This window comes from Nymphaea colorata, chromosome 11 (genome assembly GCF_008831285.2).
Source record: "Nymphaea colorata isolate Beijing-Zhang1983 chromosome 11, ASM883128v2, whole genome shotgun sequence".
NCBI lineage: Eukaryota > Viridiplantae > Streptophyta > Magnoliopsida > Nymphaeales > Nymphaeaceae > Nymphaea > Nymphaea colorata.
In genome coordinates this window covers 14,165,945-14,186,044 of record NC_045148.1, presented here as the reverse complement: position 1 = coordinate 14,186,044, position 20,100 = coordinate 14,165,945, and the positions used below count along the sequence as shown (strand labels likewise).

The window sequence follows — 20,100 nt, the reverse complement described above, 5'->3', positions numbered from 1 at the left end:
CCAATTCCGTCTATTGACAACATCCTAGCTCGACTCATGCAACAGGATTTAGAGTTCGGTAAACAACCCGACAACTAAACGAAAGACCCCACAGGCGCAAAGCGACAACCTTTGGGATCAACCTTCAACCCGTTACAGTCTGCTACGTTGACCCTTCATGAAGACTCATTTGTCATCGGAGCGGCTGTTGAACATTTTTGCGTCACAAAAGCTTCATGCCGCGAAGAAACGGGCAATGAACAGTTGAACACTGCCTGATGCAACTCCATGCATTGGATCGGGGACACTGTATATATATATATATATATATATATATATATATATATATATATATATATATATATATATATATATATATATATATATATATATATATATATATATATATATATATATAAAATTTATACAGTAATTGCATGCGATTTTAGTTTGATATTAGTGTGTGGAATATGTGGAATATAAAGCGTGTGGATTGATTTATTGGGGAGTTTGATGTGCATAGTTATTAATCAAAGTCAAGGTATAATTGTCGTATTTATCAAAATTTGCCAATTTGAGTGGTTTTGATGACAAATTGATTTGATCCAGTGGCTGATTTTCATGATGTAATTTGAATTTTTAAATATATATTTATATATGTATATATATTTCTTGAAAAAATTAACTTGTAATGTCTTTGTTGATTCGGAACTGACTTAGCTGAATCACTAAGTCGGTAGTTTGGCGGGGCTTGATTAAAAATTAATCTTTTATGATACTATCAATTACTGCGATTTTTGTAATATTTTAAGAACTTTTACAGCAGTTACCTATAATCAGTATATACAACCATCATATTTATTTAGCTTATACATTCTACGGATGTTGATGTATTATATGAATTTTAAATACAATTCTAATTGCACCTGTCCCTTTCTTATCGTTGCAGATTTAGCTTGAATGGCCTGATTGACACTTCCCCTTGCATGCGGTAGAAATGCCTGGTTGGTAAAAACTAAGAATTCACTGATCTCTGCATAGGTAAATATGTATCAACATTGTTGGGTATAAATAAAGAAGTTAATGCAAACGAATAGACATGTGATAATTTATATTGATGATAGTTTAAGCATTTCATTATCAACTCAAGTTATCGATAACCTAGGTTTAGCTGACATTTATTTTCTAGAAATAGTACAGAAAATCAAGCGCACTTGTAACACACTAAAAAACTTAGGTGTATTTCTTAGAAAAACCTCAGATGTATTAGCAATGGGAGATTTGTGTTAGACCCATCTCCTATTGACAATGGAAACTTGATCGTTTTCGGGATCATCTGACAGGATCTGGAGTTGGGTTGTGCATTAGGAAAATCCGAACCGTTTGTATCTGTATCAGAACTGAGAGAAGGGGCCCACGAGAGGAAAGAAACAAACTGTTGAAGAGACAGAAACCAGCTAAAAAGTCTCTCTCTCGGGTGCATGGCTCCAAAGTTCTTTTTATTTGTGTGCCAGGACTTCATCTGTAGTACTCTCTCTCTCTCTCTCGGTTTCTCTCTCGATAGGGTTTCTATTCTTCACTCTCCTCGTCCTTCCGATTGTTTCATATTAGATCTCAATCATCCCCGGGATCCTTTGGCAGGTATTCGATCTCTCAATCAGTACTTTTCTCGGTTCCTTTGTGTTACGCCCTATCAGTAGTTTTTTCCTCTTATGTGCGATTTTGTGTTAAACTAATTCGTAGCAATTTCTTTTTTTTCTTTACCGTGATTTTGTAGGTTTTTTTGGCGATCGCCTTTGAAAGAGCCGAAAGGAACGTCGATCTCTAGGTTCGAAGGACAGAGCTCACACACAATATATCGTTGCTTGTGAGTGTTGTTCTTTCGTGCTGGCCTCTTTGTTTTCTCTCTTCAATGGTTGATTAACTTATTAACTATTTCAAAAGCATTCTCGGGTGATTTTTGCGTTTTCTTCCTCTTAGTTACATAATCGATGCTCTTGCTAAAGGGATCCTGTTGACCGCCATTTTCGGAATTATTGCTTTTTTCATAAATGTTTCTCAAGTTCATGCTTATCTTAGACAAGTTCACGTATTCATCACTACCTTACGCGACAAATGCACCGATCCTCTTGCGCGTTTCAGTTTGGTCCTGAAAAGTCAGGGCTGGGAGCCGCCAGCCCAGAGCTCCACAAAATGGGGATCAGGCAGGCCCAATGCCTTCGCCGACAGCCTCGGCAGCCTGAGCCCAGCACGATAATTAATCAGGCTGGCCCTACTGTCAACTTCGCATCTCAGAGGCATACCGTGCTCGGTAGTCGGGATTAAGTTTCAATAACCGCTGGCCAAACCCTTGCGACCTCCAAACGTTTGTACATATATCATAAAAGGAATCACGTACCTTATGGCAGAGATGGTGGTTGAGAGAGGAAGCCGGCCACCACTGTTGCGCGGAGAAAGACAATAAAGGAAGGTAGACAGGTGCGGTTTAAGAGGGTGCATTGGGGCCTGCAGTACCCGTCCAGGGCCGGCGAGACCTCGCCTTCTCTTTCTTTTATTTATGTATCTGTTTACCGGGCCGGTCTATAGTTACAGCAGGCCCCGCCCAGCCTATCACAGGCTAGGCAACAGACTATCCATCGGGTTCAATGCCACCCTTGTTAAAACTTTGATATTTCTTTGCCTTCTAATGAATCGGTATCTGAAAAGGAAGAATGATTTAAAACAAGTGGAGTGTTTTTTTTATTATTATTAAGTTGGCATAACCTTATTTTGCATGTTTGTGAATTACGATAGTTACTACGAACATTCAGTAGCTAGGATGCAATATATATACGAGACTATCTATGTCTATGTGGAATTTATGCATTTTACATGAGAAATTGCATCCAACGAGATTTTTATCAAATCTACGTTGTAATATTTAGCCACTGAAATCCAATCATTCCAACTTAATGATTTAAAAAAATTGTTCGATTAACTCTGCTAGATTCTAGGAATTTGAAATATGCTGGTTGCCACAATGTGCAGCCTAGAGTTTCCTTGTGTGAAGGGCGAACAATAAGGATATGTAACACACACACACACACACATATATATATATATATATATATATATATATATATATATATATATATATATATATATATATATATATATATATATATATATATATATATATATATATATATAGAGAGAGAGAGAGAGAGAGAGAGAGAGAGAGACATTGGTAAAAACCATTTGATCAGGGATTTAAAAATTAGACCCATTGACTTTTTGTTAAAACACTGCTTTAAATAAAAATATAAACATCGTAAAGACTATTTTGGATATAAAACATGCTTTAATTCAAATTGTTTTAATGAAAAATGTTGATTTTTTCATTATCACGTCATTGGGGCTGTCCATTTTTTCTTATTATAAAAACACCATTAAAGTGTAACAAATGACCAGCTTAGTATATGTTTTGCATCAATCCATTCTTAAAACCATATAAATAAGGTTAGATTGCAAAAAAAAAAAACATTTTAAAAATAAAAATCAAAAGGGTCTGGTTTTAATCCCTGACCTAAGTGTTGGTTTCTACCAACCACCTATATATAATTCAATGCACTGCAGATGGTTAAAATTTAAACATTTGTTAATAATTAGCCACGATTTAATAGTACCACATGATTTTGAATGACAACTTATGATTTTTTTAATATTATTCATCCAGCAACTATGCAGCAGTTCAGAGAAAGGGAGAGATGAAATTCATTTAGTTCGCTTCATTTTGAGAGAGGGAGGGGGAGACAGAGACGAAATATGAAAAAAGCAAGGGAAAAACAACCAACAATCTCAGCTCGAAAACTAGAGGATATCCCCTTATCCTTCACTCTCAACACCAACTGGAGAGTAAGGCTTAGCAGAATCCAACATGAGATGCGTTAAAAACATACCTTTTCTTTTTCGGCGAGAGCGCATTGTTTGGGACACGTTGCCATCTATAGTGATGTGCATAATTATGCCTCTTATTCAAATCTTCTGTTGCGTTGGAGAATTTTTTGGGTAAATATGTAGACATCGATTCACAGCTTACACTGTCATGAACAAGTTTCTCTTGTAATGATTGTCAGCATCGTTGTCCTTGTTATTTGAACGAAGGAATGGCAATAGACCCCGTAAATGTCAGTGAGTTTCGGGAATTGGCAAGGAGGACGCTGCCAAAAATGTACTTTGACTTCTTTGACGGGGGTGCAGAAGACGAGGTCACGCTGAGAGAAAACATTGAAGCTTTCAAGAGAATCACGTACTTATGTTTGTCTCTTTTTTTTCTATTCCTTTTTTCTCACTCAATGGGAATGGATTCTTTGGGATTTAACTTGGATTAAATGGTCTCCTAGGTTCCGGCCGAGGGTTCTTGTTGATGTTACCAATGTTAACATGTCAACAACTATTCTGGGACACCGCGTTTCAGCGCCAATAATGCTAGCGCCATCTGCAATGCATCAGTGGGCGCATCCCCAAGGCTAGCTATTATGAATGTGCTTGAATTAGGTTTTGCGAGTGATACGGTTTAACTATTTCCCCCCTTTTTCAGGAGAATTGGCTACAGCGAGAGCTGCTGCAACTTGTGGCATAATTATGGTACTTTACTGGCCTTGTGACTCGATTTAAGATTCTCTGTTTATTCAAACTTGTTGAAAATCGTTCTTCATTCTTTCAGGTAGTATCGACTTTCTCATCCATTCCCCATGAGGAGATCACCGCCGACTGCAATGGGACTCTTTTTTTTCAGTTGTATGTATGTACTCTGCCCACACGTTCCGCAAACTGCTTTCTGCTCCAGCCAAAGCTGGATTTGTTTTGATTCAGATAACCATCGTGCACGGTGCAACGCATTCGGTGCCAAAACAGTACTCTTGCTTTGGCGACTCAGTCAATGCCAATTGAAGCGGTCCATGTTTTGTAATTTGATCCGATCGTCGAGTTCGATATGAGATCTTCATTTCTGATTGCTGAACCTAAGTAATAGTTTAATTCTGGTCACCAAAATGTGCGAGCTGTTTCTTTTGGCTGCAAAGCCATCACCTGTCAATTTACTATATGCAACGAGCAACCTATCCCCTAAATAATGGTAAGTCTTAGCTTCGAGATGTTGATTCGTTCAGGTGTTTAAAAATCGTGAAATTACAACACGACTAGTACAAAAGGCTGAGAAATGTGGCTACAAGGCTCTTGTGCTGACAGTTGATGTTCCTAAGCTTGGTAGAAGGGAAGCAGACATAAGGAACGGGTAAACATTATTTACTTCTTCGTTTTATTTTTCCCTTCTCTGGACCTACTTGAATGGTGGTTGCATGTATTTTATTTTACTTGTTCTCGATATATGATTCGACAATTTGTTGGCCAATTGAAAGTTACCTAGTTATTCACTTAAAACTTCTCAAGAAATTCATAGGTGATCAAGACTCATTTGAGAAAGACTGCGTTTACTATTTCAGTATCAGCATGTATGCAGTCCATGCTCCTAAGTATAATAATGTAGTTCATAGAAAATTAGTCGCTGTTGCTGTTCTCAGAATGTCTTATATCTGAAAAGGTTGGTTCCTATCTAAGGTGGAGTTATAAAATGTATATATTATTCTTGGAGAACCGTTAGCCTAACCCAACTTAGAAATAAGATAATAACAAACGATTGAACGCCATAATATGATAATTTTATGTATCTTATATTTCCATCAAGAAATGTTTAGATGGTTTTCAACTTGCAATCTATTGATCGTCAAGTTCTTGATGGCAGCAGGGTTATACTACGGATTCGTGTGGAAATTGATTTAGCTCTTATATTTTTTTCCTACTTATGAAAAATACTATTGTGCATCCACTTAGCTTGAACTATCCCTAGCTTCTTGTAATGTACAAGTAGGAGCACGATGGTCCTCAACAGGTAAATAGTCTACATATCTACCATTTCATTCCTCGTGTTGGGCTTTCTGCCATGCCATATGGACTTAATGTGCTCTCGCATGGGTCTGCGTGGATCTACTCTTTTCTTGTTTGCTTTGTTTCTGGAATGGCTGGTCTTAACTGCCTATTCGGGCTATCGCTTCTGTTGTCATAGAAATTGGGTTCCTGGAAAAGGAAAGCTAACAGATACTTTATTCATATTTCTGCAGGCTGGTAGCAGTTGTACCAATGCACTTCAGAAGCCTTTTGACGGAAGATGTTGTGCATGTGAGTGCGCGTATACTTTGACTCAGTTTTTCGAGATAACATTATACACCTGAAGACACGTGCCCACGGACTCAGACACGTAACATAAGCATTCTCTCCTGCAAATTAAAATTTGATTTTTTTTCCCCAAAGTATACAACATGCGCTTGCTTGTGGACTAGTAAAATAAATTTGGTCTTTCTCAAGCAATATAACAGACCTTGCGGGTGGAACTGTGGAGCTATATTTCGATTATACGTTATATATCTAATTGAGTTCATTTGGAAGCGTTCCAGCAATTGCCCTTCTGTGTCTTAAGTATATTTGAAACGTTTGGTTTGTGCACATGGTATTTGACTTCTCGGTACCTTTTTTTTTCAGGCAAGTGGCTCCAAAGCAGAAGCTTTTGCATCTCATGTACTTGATGCTTCTCTTTGTTGGAAGGTCACAAAACTAAAAATCAGCTCTCATCTACTATCTCCTTCTCTCTCTCTCTGCGTTTGTTCCTTTTTGGACATGGATTGGATTGAGGATACCATCATCTCAATCTCATTGATAGTGTAACCTTTTTCAACATTACTTCATAAGGTGTTCCTTAAAAATGGAGCATAACCTAGACGCAAAACCTTATTTTATCTAAACTTTATCTCATCTTTTTCGAAAATTCAACTTGTGCATGCAGGATGTGGAATGGCTACGTTCAATAACCACATTGCCTGTTTTCATTAAGGGGCTACTCACTGCAGAAGATGGTACCTCTACCTCTACTTCTACTCTTTTGCATTTCCTTCAAGCATGTTCGAACGCTGAAGAGCTTTCTTTAGTTGATTGTGTCCATCTGCATTATCTCATTTTCCGGGATTAGAATAATCATTTAATCTGTTGTTATCATGTTGCACTTGCTTGGCCTTGGTCCGACGGTAACATTGATGAACAGAGTTGATGATCGAGTCCAAAATGATCCTATAAACCATTTCACATAAATTGTTTTGCCAACAAAATAACCACTAAAGGAGTAGTTAGATGCTGCATCCAATGCACCAAAAGAGGATGTTATGAGCGAATTGATGTAGGCAACTGACATAGCTTATGAAAGAAGTTGATCTTTTCATCCGTCTAACAAGCAACTTTCACAGAGATGGCTTTATGAATATTAACAATAGGATGGAAATGGTTCTCTCCTGTCTGATGTGCTTGCTTTCCTTCCTGCAGCTGGGAAAGCTATGGAGGTTGGTGTGGATGGAATAATTGTTTCAAATCATGGTGGTCGCCAACTTGACTGTGCACCAGCTGCAATTTCTGCCCTTGAGGAGGTAACGTCGATTCACCTTCAATGAGTCTGAAATTGTTATTTCTTAACAAAACAATTTTCTTTCCTTTTTTTTTTCTCCTCAAAACGAAGTGCAAGAAAACTTCTTTTCTTTTTGTCCTTCCCCTGACAAGCTGTTGACACATTTGAAAGACGCATGATTCCCATCCCCGTTTGGTGTTTCTGTTTGAAGTATAGGTTGTCAAAGTAGTCGCGGGTAAAGTTCCTGTTCTGCTTGATGGAGGAATTAGGCGTGGGACAGACGTGTTCAAAGCCTTGGCTCTTGGTGCCCAAGCTATTCTGGTCATCTCTCACTTTCTCTCTGTATACACATGCTCAATGAGGTTGCCTGTTTGCAAATACGAATTTGATTTCCTTTCATATTTTCAAAAAACATACCAGGAACATGGAGTAATATTTTGGAATTTTCATTCCCGAAACAGAATCATAAAGGGTGGCACAGCCTTGGTCATAACCTGGTTTTCTAAGATGTGCTTGTGTATGGTTTCCTTTTTACTGCTAATCTTGCCAAAGAATTTACCACCAAGGGGAACCCTCTACGCTTTGCAGTTGAAAGGATTCTGCAATTCGTTTTTGGAACAGGTGGAAATCTAACAGCAGATGCATCACAAGGGTGTTGATACGGTTTCCAATGTCGTCTTATAATCCATTTTATAGGCACTCATCCTCGCTGTGAAGTTTGAAAAATTCCCCAGTGAATTGTTAATTCACGTCGTTATGGTGCCTGTTCTGTATGATGACGTATATGGGCGTAAGAATCATATCAGAAAATAAACTTTTATCTCCTTTTTCTGGACAGATAGGAAGGCCGGTAGTGTTTGGCTTGGCAGCAAAAGGAGAAGAGGGAGTAAGAAAAGTGATTGAAATTCTGAAGTCTGAACTTGAGCTCTCCATGGCCCTCAATGGTTGCTGCTCTACGGAGGGCATAACTCGGGCTCATGTCCAAACACTTCGTGACAGGTTAAGATCCATGCTGTAACGCTCGAAAACGTTCTACATTGTCTGATGACTGATGTTGCGGATCTTCAACATGTCTGGTTCTTGTTACTAAATAATTTTTATATGTTGTACAACTCTTCTCAACTTGTTTATGTTCTTTTCTAGATTGGTTTTTCAGAAATGTTAGAAAACTTAAATCTTCACTATGTTGAAGATCCCAATCAAAACAGCAAAATCAATATTTCCGATCGCCGACTAAGAAATTACCCACCTCACCGTGAATGTTCTCAGGAACATTGATGTTTTGAGTTGTTCTAATTCAGGTCGTAAAATTGTGGTCAGACATGTCGATGCTACATCATCATCAACATGGGAGATCAGGGCAATTATTAGATCACAACTGACTGAGCAGTCAAAGGCGACAATGGACTAATTAGTCATGTTTCCTATGTTACCCACTACGCCCCACTACCTGATCATGCGTTTTCTACCTTTGATATGTAGAGGCAAGATGAAGTTACAAAAACCTTTGTCAGTTTATGCTAAACACTCATTTAACTCGATCTTCTTCAAGGTCTTAGATCCCAACACGCTAGCCAGGTGGAGAGAGGTCCTTTGGCTTCTCCATCGCTTGCATCCCAGTAGGATTTTGTGTTTAATGCTAGCTTAAGGGGATGGGAAATCAAGGGATACCTTGGTTTGGTCAATGAATTTTAATAAAATAAATGTAATAAATAAACCATATATATATATATATATATATATATATATATATATATATGTAATGGTGACACTTTATGATGACCTAGACGTCATATGAGCCAACGCACAACAACAACAGTGGTGACTGGATTCTGCCTTGAAGGGTCTTCCAAAGATATTTTCATCCGTTGGAATTATAGATAAGCGGCATCAAAAAAAAAAAAAAAAGAGAAATGGGTGCCAATAATATTGCAAAAAAGAAACCGCTATTCAAAAATCGTGCAAACCATAGAAATGCAGTTTGCATACTCATCATATGTAGGCATCACATCCAAATCCAATTCAAATTGAAAAGTAAATTCATATCTGCCGTCCTGTAAACCATCAATTGACATAGTTCTATGTTTACTTATTATTATTGTTTCTTTATTTTATTGTTTAACTTAAAAAATAAATTTACATTAATTTAAAAAGTAAGCAAAAAATTTTAAAATCATATGGATAAAGGGTATAAAAGGGATGTCAATTAATCGCATTCTATTCAGATGTAATTTTAACCATCTGTATTTTTTAAGGATGTTCATATATTTGTATTCAAATTCATATATTGGAGGCGCCCTTGTCGCTCAGGACTCTCTCTCTCTCTCTCTATGTGTGCTTTGTGAGTAATGCTTCTACATTTTTATCATTTAGTTATATATGTGTGTAGTATATATGTATAATACGTATACATATTTTTTATAATTTTATTCTCTTAGATTCTTCAACATAAAGATCACATTTGAAAAAGGCCTATTTCAAGCCGTCACGCGCGCCTATGAGGAGTAGTAACAAGTCTTTAGCCTATTGAGAGACCGACTCAATGCATGAGATCCGGATGCTTGACTTGTAACTAATCACAGCTCTTTTAAAGGCCGTTTGATAGCCTGAAAATGTGGAATTGAAAATATATTTTTAGAAATATATTTCTTAAAAAAAATGAATGGAAAAAATCTTTCTCATTGAAGTTGCTTCAACACACAGAATGAATTCTTAAGTACAAGGTTTTAGAATAATTAGAAAAAACTGCAATATTGTGTGTTTTTTCTGCAATTTTGTAAAAAGACCCTTTTGAGATTATTTAGCTCGAACTATGTAAAAGCCTGAAAAACACGAAATAAACAAACACTAGTTAACTTGAACAATCAAAAAGAAAAATTTAATTGCATGCTTAAATTTTATTTTACACTAAATTTCATTGTTTTATTTGTCAAGATAAAAATGTGATACAGCGGTAAAGGTTAATCTGAAAACCCATAAACAATGCGAATACGTTTGCTCGAAAATTAAAATTTCTGTGTGTAGAAGTAAAACGAGCTTCGTTCGAGTGGAGCACCGAGTGGCGCAGGAGGGCTCCGAAGATCGAGAGAATGATGCTTAGGCGGTGCCTTACCCCTCTGCTTCGGCTTCGCAGTCCCTCTTCTCGAGTTTCTTCGCTCCTCCGGAACGCCTCCGCCTCCCTTTCCTCCGACCCTTCCGTCGAGAACTTGCGTCCAAACGATGGCAAGGAAGAGAAGGAGCCGCCGTCTCTTAATGCCAGGAAGATCTCGGTTGATCGCTCTGGATTATGCAATCCGCCTGGTCATCTCTAGAACCGCTATGAAATTGCCTTTTATTGAAAATTTGCTTCTTTGTGGTCGACGGAGATCTTTTTTAGTTCTTCTGTCGCTTCATGTTTGGATTTTAATTTGCAGAGCATTTCCACAAGCCCTCCACGGATCCTCCCCTAGTTAAGCATCTGAAGAGCATCATCAAGGTCTGAAAATTGTGTGTACTTGTTTTCTAGTGGTACTTCGTTTTTCTTTTTCAAGAGTTCGTCGAGCATCTTGTTTTCTCTTTTCGACTGGAGGGGTTTCCTTTTAGAAATGAGAAATTGATTATTGTAGGTTTTGGTCCTTCGTGTCTTGTCATCTTAACTAATTATCATTCTATACGCTGTTGAATGCCTGTTAGCTGAATGACGGCCACTTTTTGCCAAGGGCACCTTGTGCCCCATTTACATGTTCATTCCTGCCTTATAACTGTCGAGAAATTCACCCCTACCTTAAGAACTCGGAAGTAGTATTTTAAGCTTAAACTTTGTGGAACATAATTACTTTTTTCTTCCTAGTGGAACTACACAAATACCTTAAAAAGAGAAAGATTAGTTACTTGAAAAGAATACCGTACAAGTGCGTGTGAGTAACATAACTGGTTTGTTTGGAGTAAAGCCGTAAACTATTGTAAGCTGCTAATCGTGATCAAATTAACAAAAGGATAGACTGAATTAAAGTGCGAATGTCTGGGATTGGTATGTCATTCTGAATCAGGCATGGTTGGATTCCTGGGTTCCTTATAAATAAATCGGATGAGTTTGAAGAAAGAAAACCAATTTGTTAAATTTTACACCCCTTTATTGAAAATAGGTTTTGATTTATATGGTGATTAGCATTCATTATCATGTTTTGCAGTAAGATGTTGCCATGATGCTTTATTTATGTTTTTGATGCATTGGTGATTCCCCACCTTTTCTCTTTTATCTATGCAACTGAATGTTTGACAATCCTGTGTAGTTCCGTGGGGGTCCTATCTCAGTTGCTGAGTATATGGAAGAGGTCTTGACTAATCCTACTGCTGGCTTCTACATAAATCGCGATGTCTTTGGTGCAGCAGGGGACTTTATTACTTCACCTGAAGTCAGCCAGATGTTCGGGGAGGTATAGTAGTGCAAATATTATCCAATCATTTTTGTTTTCAACTTATGACTTATAAGTGATTGTTGAGCTTCCTAGGTTTGAGTATTGTTAGTTTGATCAGCTTTTGTTTTGATTAAAGGACAATGGTTTTATTCTACAAAGTCGGACATGAATATATTAGACACTGTCTTATGGTTTCTATGTACTTTTGGGTATCACGTAAACAAGGAACTGACACTTTTCTTACTGGAGAAAAGTCTGATTTTGAAACTCATTGAGAGCTTTTGCTGAAACATTTGTTCTTATTTCACAAACAGAATCTCTGTTGCCTTGGTATGCTGTATCATGAAGTCACAACCATTGTTGCTGTTATTTGAGACTTGAAACATTAATTTTTTACTCAAAATCAGCTTTGGTTTTCACTCTTTTGCATTGAAAATTGACTTTACAGTCTGGGCATAAAATGCAATGGAATATGGTACTTATTTTGTTTTATTTAATTTTTCTTCTGGCTCTTCTGAGTTAATCATCTAAAAACTTTGCCTCCCTCGGAATGAATTGAGATGAGGAGCTTGTTTCAACTCTTTGTCCTCATCCTACTGAAATTCGTAAAATCTCTTAATGTTTGAATGCAGAATCAAAGCCTACAGAATGACATGATGACCACAAGCCATGGTAGAGTTGGCTGACAATGTTGATTTTAATTGTCTTTTCTGTCAATTAAGTTGGTTTGAAATTTAAATTTGTCTTTTTCGCTTCAATGAAATGGTTCAAACTTCAAAGTTTATACATATCAGTTTGCTGTTATAGGTCAGTTGACTCAGTTGCAATCATGGAATGAATTTACTACAGAATCACAGATGAAATGTTCATCTTTAAGAAAAATAATATAACCACAATATCATGTAGAAGATAATAGTCATCCTCTAATGATCAGAGGTATTTGCTAATTCTCATGCTCATTGTTTATAAGTACCTTCTCAATGACTTAAGTCATAGACTTAAAGTTGGCTTGTAGTGCATCTAAGTTTACCTAACTTAGTTTACTTGTCGATTCTTTGGAATATCGAAGTTCACCCAGACTGATGGGAATATTAATATCATAAATTATGTTGTACTTTTCATAGTATGAGTAAATTTTCTTATTTACATTTTTTTTTAAATTTTTGGCAGAGTATTAGTTTCTATGTATTTTGGATTTATAAATTTATGTTTGCTTCTTCTAGAATGAATGTCAAATTTGCCAGTTAATGATCATATTAGTAACTGACAAAGCTCTAGTGTATAACAATGGAATGGTTTGTTTAATAGAGGGAAAGGTTTTGTCTTGGTAGTTCTGGGTGAAATGGGAATCATTACTGATAGTTCTACTTCCGGTTTTTTCCCCTTTTTTGTAATTAAAACACGAAATGTGACATAGTGGTCAGATATGTAGAAATCGTAAATGTGATTATTGTATTGTCCTACTAGGAGACTGGATGGATTGGTGTCCTGGTTTTGACATGTGTGAATTAGAACTTGTTAGTGGAACTCCTGAAAATTTATTAGTGAGACTTTTGATGTAGATGATTGGCGTATGGAGTGTATGCCTTTGGGAACAGATGGGCCAACCAGAGAAAGTGAACCTTATTGAACTTGGTCCTGGACGTGGAACTCTCATGGCAGATCTTCTCCGTGTACCATCTCATGCCTTCATTTTCTTCTACTTTGTTTAGATTTTAAAGACACTTCCATCAATGATTATTTTGTACTTGCTTTTGTCATTGTTACTTTAATTTTTCAGGCTCAAAGTATGTGGTTTTACTGCAGGGCACATCAAAATTTGATAAATTCAAACGATCATTGGATATACACATGGTTGAATGCAGCCCTGCACTTCAGAAAATTCAGCATAGTACACTAAAGTGTGTGGATGAGGAGGTCCCTGGAAGTGGTAGCAAGCAGACCCTAAGCATGTTGTCTGGAGCTACTGTATCTTGGCATGCTGCTTTGGAGCAGGTTCCACTTGGATGTATGGGCATGGAGTCTTCTTTCTTCACTTCTCTATTCTGCATGACATAATCTGTAAGAAGTATTTTCAGCATAGAATAACGTTGGTTTGCTTGAATAACATGCATCAGTAGCTGTTTACTTTCCACCAACTGTTTGTTTTGAAGAAGGCCTAAGACAACAAAAACTTGCTTGGTATATTTTGTGATGATGCCAATTTTTTGTGCTTGCCATGCCATATGCTATGTAACCAAGCTACATGCTTTTTTTTTTGTGCTTTTGATATGCTTATTTGTGGGCTTTCATTTTTCAGGTTCAACTTTTTGTATTGTTTATCTCACAGCAAAAAAGTTTCCTTTTAGGGATTTTCCTCCCTTTTGAACCATAAACGTTCTACAAAGTCATTGTCACATCTATAGTGCACATGGAACTACTAATCTATGCATTTGTACCAAGTTGCAAAATTAGATTTTTTGAATGCATCTCTTTAAGTGAAAATGTTGAATTTGAGTTAAATTGGTGACCTTTGAAATGGTGACCAAGAGAATTCGAGCTTTATATTAATAAGGTGGGCATTGAAATTTACATCTTGTAATCTTAGAAGGATTAAGAAAGAATAGTTGGCAATTGCCGACAAACTTCCTTGGTCACGTGATCTTGTGAACTACCTTAGTTTACAAAAGGATTGTTTGCTGCTTTCATCGTACTTGGTTTGCATGGTTCAAAAATTTTGAAAAGTTACCAATACTTCACCTTCTTGAATTTTTTGCAAAATATGGCTGGTCCTCTTACAATCTATGTATGTTTTCTGGTTTCACCTGTTTGTTTGTCATGCTCTTTGTGGACATATTTGTGCGGTTTATGATGAAGGATTCACATTGTTTCTTTTATAGATTTCCAGTTGTCAAATGGAGGAGCCAAGCTTTGGAGTAGGGGAGTGGAGAGAGTGTGCTAGACCTTTGTGGAAATTTTGGAATATATAACAATAATGTGATGCAACTCTGAATTACAATGTGCTTTTTATAAGGTCTCTGGTGCTTTTGTCAAACAAACATAGCAAAAAAGGATAAATAGAGAAATGTTTAAAACTATCACTATACTATAGTGATACCGAAATTCTAATTCTACGTAAAAATAATCCTTGACAGAGTTCCTCGTGATTGCCTAAATGGGTTTCCTTTCCCATTTTACAATGTTCATGTGCAAAATGTTATGACAAGGTTAACAAGAAACACAGAAGGAGCAACTTATAGATGCATCTTCTGCATGTTGGTCAGATTTCTTAAGTAATACATGACAGGATAATGCTTTTATGTTCTTGGATCTTGAGATGATAGTTGCGAGTTCATCAATTCCTTTGCAGCTTTGCTACTGGTTTGGAAATGGTTAAAGATTTTATTCTTGGAAATAAAAGGCTATGCATTTAGTAATAGTGTTTCCTGCTCTTGTGTTCTAATTCTTTCAAATTTGTGGAAGAACTTTTTTGAGTTTTTTTTCCTTAATTTTTCAGGAAATTAGTAGCTCAATCTTGTTTTAACACAAAGAAATGGAATTCTTTTAGAACAAAATGAATGGGAGGGATTGTAGCTAAGTTTACCTTTTTTCTTTTTGCTGGTGATTTTCTCCAAATAATAATTTGGGAAGTTAAAACCATCAAGTTCTATTTTTTCTGATAAAGATTTGGTCTCTTTCCTGCTTATTTATATAGCAGTTTGTTGCATATGATTTGTTTTGTATCTAACTTGTGAAGTTTCTTGAAGTATGTTACTTTTCAGCTTTTCAATCATGGTCTCATCTTTATTTTTTCCTTTTTCTTTTCAGTGCCAACGATCATCATGGCTCATGAATTTTATGATGCACTTCCAGTACATCAGTTTCAGGTTTGTGTACATCTATTTCATCTTAACTTTATTCTTCAGTCTTCTCCTCTTTGATCCTCTTTGTAACATAATTGGCTTATTCTCTTACTTTTAGATGTATAAACTACAAACAATAAATCATGTTATATGGCTGTAGGATGGAATATAACTTTTTTGCATTCTCCTATTAGGGATACAACATGTGGGACCAACACTCTGCCAGTATGGTAGAGGTAACTTGTGGATGTAACCAAGTTGATGTGATATCACAAGTTCGAAACCCACTGAGGATATCCTTTGCCTCAACGTGAAGTTGAATTTCCATCGCCTTTTCCTGTGGGTAGAAGGGAGGAAGAGAAATATAAAAACTTTCAAACTTCATGACTGCAAAAGATGCTCAACTCTGAATTACCAATGTTGTTTATATATCACTTTCTCTTTTGTCTTTCTTGGATCATACGATGGACCTTGATTTGCGCTGTCTGCTGGATAGCGGCTTGCTACCGACTATACAATAAAATAAATAAATTGACCCAACTATTAATGGCCCAAAGTGGGTCTAACTTTTATAAGGCTCCTAGCTAACATCTTGCCTGATGGCCACCTATTCAATTAAATCATTCATGGCGGGAACTGTATTTAGCGTTAAAGTATCTAACAGGAACAAGATGACAAGGGCATGGCAAATAAACTCCCTCCTTAGGCGCTGAACAGAAAAAATGAGAAACTAATAGTTGACCAACGAAATAAACAAAAAAGATCAAATCAAAACAAAATATGTCAGTAAATTGCTTTTGCAAAGCATAAGCATATTTCAACTTGGCTACCAACTGAAAAAACCTTTTGGTAGTTTCAAGTGAGCATGTGAATAAGAATGTTTTTTTTCCTTGTAATAATAAAGAAAGCTGCTTCTGCAAAGCAATTAGCGGATGTCCAAAGCGATCAGTTCCTTTTCTATCACCATGAGATCCATTACAACAAAGAGATTTAAGGAATCATGTAAATTTAGAAAAAGAAAATCAAAAGAAAAAAACCTAAGGAAAAACGAAGGGACAAAGACCTCTTACCAAAATTAAGAAATTGTTAGTCAAAGACGAAAAAAGAAAGAAAAAAAACCTACCATAGAGAGAGCAAGTCTGCCCTTAACCCAATTTTTGGGCGTAAGGGGTACGATGGATCTCCACTGGCCTCCCCTGCCTGTTGCCTGTGGAGTTCTGCAGTGAGAGGCTGTCGCCTCCCCTGGGCAGCTCTGGCGACGCCCAGTGGGACCTTGCTGGACCCCCCCCCCCACCACCACCTTATGCCAATTTTTTAGTGCAAGGGGAATGTGTATATATATATATATAAGGTTGTTCTCAAATTTGCCATTATAAGTCTTTTCATTTAATTTTTCAGAAAGTTCCGCAGGGCTGGTGTGAGAAAATGATTGATGTTGCAGAAGATTCAACTAAGGAGTATGTCTTCTGATCTAGTATCATTGCCTGGTATGTTTATATTAACATAGGAAAAGCAATGTCTGTGTGCTGACTTTTTAATTGTACCTGGATAGGTTTCGTTTTGTTTTGTCACCATCTCCTACAGCTGCTACCATGCTTTACTTGAAAAAGCGATTCATGTGGGCTTCTGCAGAAGAAAGGGAAAAGTTGGAACATGTTGAAATTTGCCCTAAAGCAATGGAATTAAGTCATGCTATTGCAAAAAGAATAGGATCTGATGGTGGTGGGGCATTAATAATTGATTATGGTCAGAATCAACTTGTCTCTGACAGCTTACAGGTATATATGCTTTATTTACTCTGCTTTGTTGAAGAGCTGGTCGTTTTGATAACACCCTGATCTAACCCAGTTTTGTGAAAGCTTGGTTTTTGGAAACCAAGTTGAATTTTGAAAACTTGGTTTATTTGTTTGGGTGACACACTCAAAACCTGGTTTTTATGAATAACAAGCGTGAATCAGGTTTTTCACTCCCTTTTACAAAACCAGGTTTTGTCAAAACTAGTTTTTTCTAAAAACCCTGTTTTGTTGGCTTCCAAACACTCCAAAAACATGGTTTTGGGGTGTCATCCAAACACCCTGTTTATTGGATTACGTTGGGAAACTACAAAGGGTCTTTGAGGCAAAAAATGTTCCGGCTGTAAAATACTACGTATAAATCCAAATAGAATGGTTCTTGTATTAATGTTTGCGCTGCTGATGAAAATTGAAGATCAGTTGCGTACTTACAATGAAAAAAACACTTGAAATTTATTTTTCTAAGGGATGGTCAGACCAACCAAATGATTGCTACAGAGAGTTGTTTCTGTGCCCACCTTGATAATGCTTCTATAAATGTTAAGACCAACCAAAGGTCATGCTGGACAGCTAGTATTTCTTTTAACAATATCCTTGTAATAAAATTAGTAGACAATTAATTTGATAAAATGTTATATTATTTTGTATACATTTTTTATCTATTGATTTCTGAGATTTTCCCCAGCAAAACAATGTCTTTAATTAGTACCCAACAAGGCTCACCAAATGGGGGGGGGGAGAGAGAGAGAGAGAGAGAGAACATGTGTCCCTTCTACACCTGATGTTTCTGCTGTCCCAGTGAACTTGGTTTGCTTTTCTTCTATTTCATTTTTTATTTTTTGGCAAATCAAAACCTCTAGATGTGATTTATATGGTTGGTTTAGTTGAGATAGACTTTTGAATCACCAGAATTGGTGTGTGAAGGTTTTTTTAGCAACAAAGTCAATGATAGGAAGCGCATCTAATTTTGTGGACTAAGGAAAAAGATTGGTTGATTAAGAAAAACCACCAATAAAGAATTGATATATATGTCGATGATGTTAAAATCTAGGTGAGCAGATCAGGTAAAAACAACTTGAATTGTGAGATCTTAGCAGATTGTATGTACGAACAATAGCACCAAATATAATCTACGTGTGTATATTAAAAATGGGTACCAATATACGTGCTTGTTCTGAATCGTTGTTTCACATTTTTCGTACGGATTTGCCATGTTGGTTCAGTTTGAAACTTCTTATTTGCTGCATGAACAGGCCATCCGGAAGCATAAGTTTGTGGATGTGCTTGAAGAACCTGGATCTGCTGACCTGAGTGCTTATGTTGATTTCCCTTCTATCAAACACTCCGCTGAAGAAGCATCAGGTTCTGCTATTTCTTAAAGTTAATTGTGCCCCATTATTTGTGAACATTTAACATGATTAAGGCAATGCAATTGTTTCAGTTCCATGACTTGGGTTCTGAAGTTAGATTTTCGGGTGAATCCAGAAGATTTGATTCATCTAAATAATTATTCAAATTATGTACGCAAGAATTTGCCCAATTCATTAATGTGCTTTAAGACCGTAATACTCCCATGATTGAAACTGTTGCAGCCTTTCTGTTCAACCAATTAACTTTAGTATGATTAGGTTTTGGCTCTTTTGAAACCAGACTTTTTAAGTTTCTCCTTTGCCATTTATGTGATGCAGAGAATGTGTCCGTTCACGGTCCAATTTCTCAATCTCAGTTCTTGGGTTCTCTTGGCATAAATTTCCGGGTAGAAGCCCTGTTGCAGAACTGCACGGAAGAACAAGTGGATGCTCTAAGGACAGGGTACTGGAGGCTTGTTGGTGATGGTGAAGCTCCATTCTGGGAAGGACCTGAGGAGCAGACACCGATCGGCATGGGCACCAGATACCAGGTTATGGCAATTGTAAACAAGAGACAAGGTGTACCAGCTCCATTCCATTGATGTGGCGGAGGTGTCAAAGCCGAGTGAATTCAAGTGTCGATACAGTCTTTTTCATTATGCAGTTCCTGTCTTACAAAATTTCTCTGTTATAGAAATCTAATGCATTCATAGAACAAGATAGATTAAAACCCGTGGAAAATGACTACGGTGAATGTCATTACTTATGGAAGCGAAAGTTCTTGTCCTTGAAAATATGTATGAATTGTATTTGGTTATGAATTGAAAGGGATGGTTGAGAAAACTCTTAGGTGTTGTAGCAGATCGTGCGAAAAGGTGCACAGGATTTAGGACCAGTTTATCACCTCTGGTTCAATCCAAGTTCACCACAAGCTTGAATGACTATTTGACATAGTTGCAAGTTTGTGATGTAAAATGTACTATTAAGAGAAAAAAACAAGAGGGGATATGATGTGATTATGTCCAACATTCTTCTGTTGGATTTTAGAACTTGTATAATCACATCCTGTTTACTGGAACAAGAAAGTGTTGTTTTTGAATCATATGTTTGAAGAATATGTTCTAGAAACACAATATTCCTCTCACCAAACATCCTTCAAAAGGTGAAATAATCAACAATGTGAAACACATTTAAGATGACAATTTTTTTTTTCTTTTAGTGGGACTCAAAAAAAACAGAGCCACTAACGAAAAA

At 36.8% G+C, this 20,100-nt stretch overlaps 2 protein-coding genes across 4 annotated transcripts; both read left to right on the top strand.

Moving 5' to 3' along the window:
- The first annotated feature begins 1,465 nt into the window (after window positions 1-1,465).
- On the top strand, window positions 1,466-8,649 carry LOC116264520 (peroxisomal (S)-2-hydroxyacid oxidase GLO4-like). Of its 3 annotated transcripts, none has more exons than XM_031644797.1 (13): window positions 1,466-1,620; window positions 1,757-1,846; window positions 4,123-4,267; window positions 4,362-4,486; window positions 4,559-4,605; window positions 4,685-4,762; window positions 5,130-5,254; window positions 6,138-6,195; window positions 6,556-6,618; window positions 6,857-6,926; window positions 7,387-7,487; window positions 7,682-7,786; window positions 8,304-8,649. In XM_031644797.1, exons 3-13 carry the CDS (start codon window positions 4,125-4,127, stop codon window positions 8,481-8,483), a joined length of 1,095 nt encoding a protein of 364 aa, XP_031500657.1. In that variant the 5' UTR covers window positions 1,466-1,620; window positions 1,757-1,846; window positions 4,123-4,124; the 3' UTR covers window positions 8,484-8,649. The 3 variants fall into 3 exon arrangements, with proteins under 3 accessions (XP_031500657.1, XP_031500656.1, XP_031500658.1); XM_031644796.1 differs by having other exon boundaries at window positions 4,095-4,267; XM_031644798.2 differs by having other exon boundaries at window positions 4,095-4,267; window positions 8,308-8,451.
- A 1,820-nt stretch (window positions 8,650-10,469) lies between these two features.
- On the top strand, window positions 10,470-19,866 carry LOC116264651 (uncharacterized). Its single transcript, XM_031644985.2, has 10 exons — window positions 10,470-10,765; window positions 10,879-10,940; window positions 11,737-11,880; window positions 13,425-13,535; window positions 13,669-13,870; window positions 15,670-15,728; window positions 17,103-17,161; window positions 17,257-17,482; window positions 18,751-18,859; window positions 19,186-19,866. Exons 1-10 carry the CDS (start codon window positions 10,555-10,557, stop codon window positions 19,446-19,448), a joined length of 1,446 nt encoding a protein of 481 aa, XP_031500845.1. The 5' UTR covers window positions 10,470-10,554; the 3' UTR covers window positions 19,449-19,866.
- The last annotated feature ends 234 nt before the right edge of the window (window positions 19,867-20,100 follow it).